Here is a 2,116-nt window from a genome sequence, read left to right as displayed (position 1 = left end):
TTACAAAGTAATTAACAGTCTATGTTGAATTATTTTACAGTTGTAAAAGAAATCTGTCTTTGAATTCAAAATTAATTCACAGGAAACCATTTAGGTATTAATTTAGTTATTCATAAAGCCTCAAAAAAAAAAAAAAAAAGGAACATATGAATTTATGGCGAAGATGATTACATATTTATATATGTACATAAATTTCTTTTTGTTATTTATCTGTTTCATCTTGTGTACTACAAGAAGCTCTAAGCATGAATATTTCTTCCCAGTTTTCATACATGAAAGGATATTGATTTGGAGGCATCCTATTTAATCCAAGAGTTTCAGAGCCAGAAGGTTTATTCCAACAGGTATCACACATAAGTGGTTTTTCATTTGTGCTGATCATCATATCTAATCCAATGTGTCCTGAATATGAAAACTTCTTTCCACAGTTCTCACATGTTAAAGGTTTTACATTTGTGTGAACTTTATAATGTCGCGTAAGAGTTCCTGGACGTGAAAATTTTTTCCCACAGGTTTCACATTCAAAAGGTTTTTCATTGGTATGAATCCTTCGGTGAACTACAAGATGTCCTGAGTGCAAAAATTTCTTCCCACAAGTTTCACACGAGTAAGGTTTTTCACTTGTATGAACCCTCGTGTGTACTACAAGATTTCCTGCATGTGAAAACTGTTTCCCACATATTTCACACGTAAAAGGTTTTTCATTTGTATGAACCCTCTTGTGTTCTACAAGACTCCCCGAATGAGAAAATTTCTTTCCACAAGTTTCACATGTATAGGGTTTCTCCTTTGTGTGAACTCTCTTATGAACTGAAAAATTTCCAGAATGTGAAAATTTCATCCCGCAGATTTCACATTTAAATGGTTTTTCATTAGTATGAATTCTTATATGCTGTGTTAGAGCCCCAGAGCGAGCAAATTTCTTTCCACAAATGTCACATGGGTAAGGTTTCTCATTTGTATGAATCCTACGATGTCTTGTTAGTATTCCAGATTTTGAAAATGTCTTCCCGCAGGTTTCACACAAATAGTTTCCCATTTGTTGAAATTGATATATCAAATATACACTGACAGGACAACAACTGATTTCAGAAATGTGTTATTTACAACACTGGGAGAGTAGGCTCATGTAAAAACTTTTTTTAAGTTGTACATTTTTACCACTTTTAATAGCTTTAAAAAAAAATTAAAAAGAATAATAAACTAGTTGCTTTCTGTATGACTATGTAATAGAGTTTAAAAACATCTAATTTATCACGTAAAGCATTATACTGTCAAATATTAATACATATTCACCACTGTCAAATTCTAAATAACTTCTTCTCTGCTATACATCAGATATGTAAATTATCATATCTATTGATTAGTTAATAGCATCTACTGATGTAACTTTGATACATGTAAATAAGACAGTCTGTAACATTTGAAAGCAAAAATTATATAAAAAATATTCTTGCACGAAAAGTTTCTCATTTATCAATTTTTGGACACAACATATATGCTCAAGAAATATTCTTATGTGTGGCCATTAACATATTTTTGTTCAACATTTGAGCAAGTTAACGATGCTTTTCTTTCTCTTTAAAAGTGAAATTTGTTATTTCTCATATTTTTTGTGATGTTCTGATGTTGATCCATTTCAATTTGGAATAATTTTTTTCATACTTGCAAGGTGCTCGTGAAAAGAAAAACGAAATGATGCTGCTACAATTTTTTTTCAGGAAATGCCAAGTTGCAGCAATACCGTTTTGGTGGAAATCCTTTGTAAATAATAGCTTTCTGAGGATATGTGATTATCATCCATCTTTTCTGTAAAGTACCCTACCATCAAACCAAGAGTAAAATTATTAGCTCTTGTGCCAACCTGAAAATAAAGAACAAAAAATTTCAGTCAAAAATATCAAAATAATTAAGATTTGTGATTAAGATTAAAAATGAGAAGATATAAAAGCAGGTATATCTTGCACAAAAACTGTAATGGCTATCATAGAAACTAATGACAGATGAAAAAAAAAAATCACTAATTACCAAGCAAAGGACATTCACTATTCACTACAAGATAGAGATAAAAATAAGTTTTGGCATGGGTGACCATTATTACTAATGTATCTACTGC

At 30.7% G+C, this 2,116-nt stretch overlaps 1 protein-coding gene across 1 annotated transcript; it reads right to left on the bottom strand.

Annotated features, from left to right (window-relative positions):
• Positions 1-202: 202 nt before the first annotated feature.
• Positions 203-1,074, bottom strand: LOC150084155 (uncharacterized). The gene has a single exon (XM_090376136.1). It carries the CDS (start codon positions 1,037-1,039, stop codon positions 203-205), a length of 837 nt encoding a protein of 278 aa, XP_090232262.1. The 5' UTR covers positions 1,040-1,074.
• Between the last annotated feature and the right edge of the window lie 1,042 nt (positions 1,075-2,116).

This window comes from Mastigoproctus giganteus, chromosome 6 (assembly GCF_048544385.1).
Source record: "Mastigoproctus giganteus isolate SK-2022 chromosome 6, ASM4854438v1, whole genome shotgun sequence".
NCBI lineage: Eukaryota > Metazoa > Arthropoda > Arachnida > Uropygi > Thelyphonidae > Mastigoproctus > Mastigoproctus giganteus.
The sequence above is the reverse complement of the archived record's forward strand: the minus strand, read 5'-3'. Positions and strand labels throughout refer to the sequence as shown.

Bases quoted from the DNA above. Each gene is read 5' to 3' on its own strand.
- LOC150084155 (XM_090376136.1), bottom strand. From the start codon at position 1,039: ATGGGAAACTATTTGTGTGAAACCTGCGGGAAGACATTTTCAAAATCT.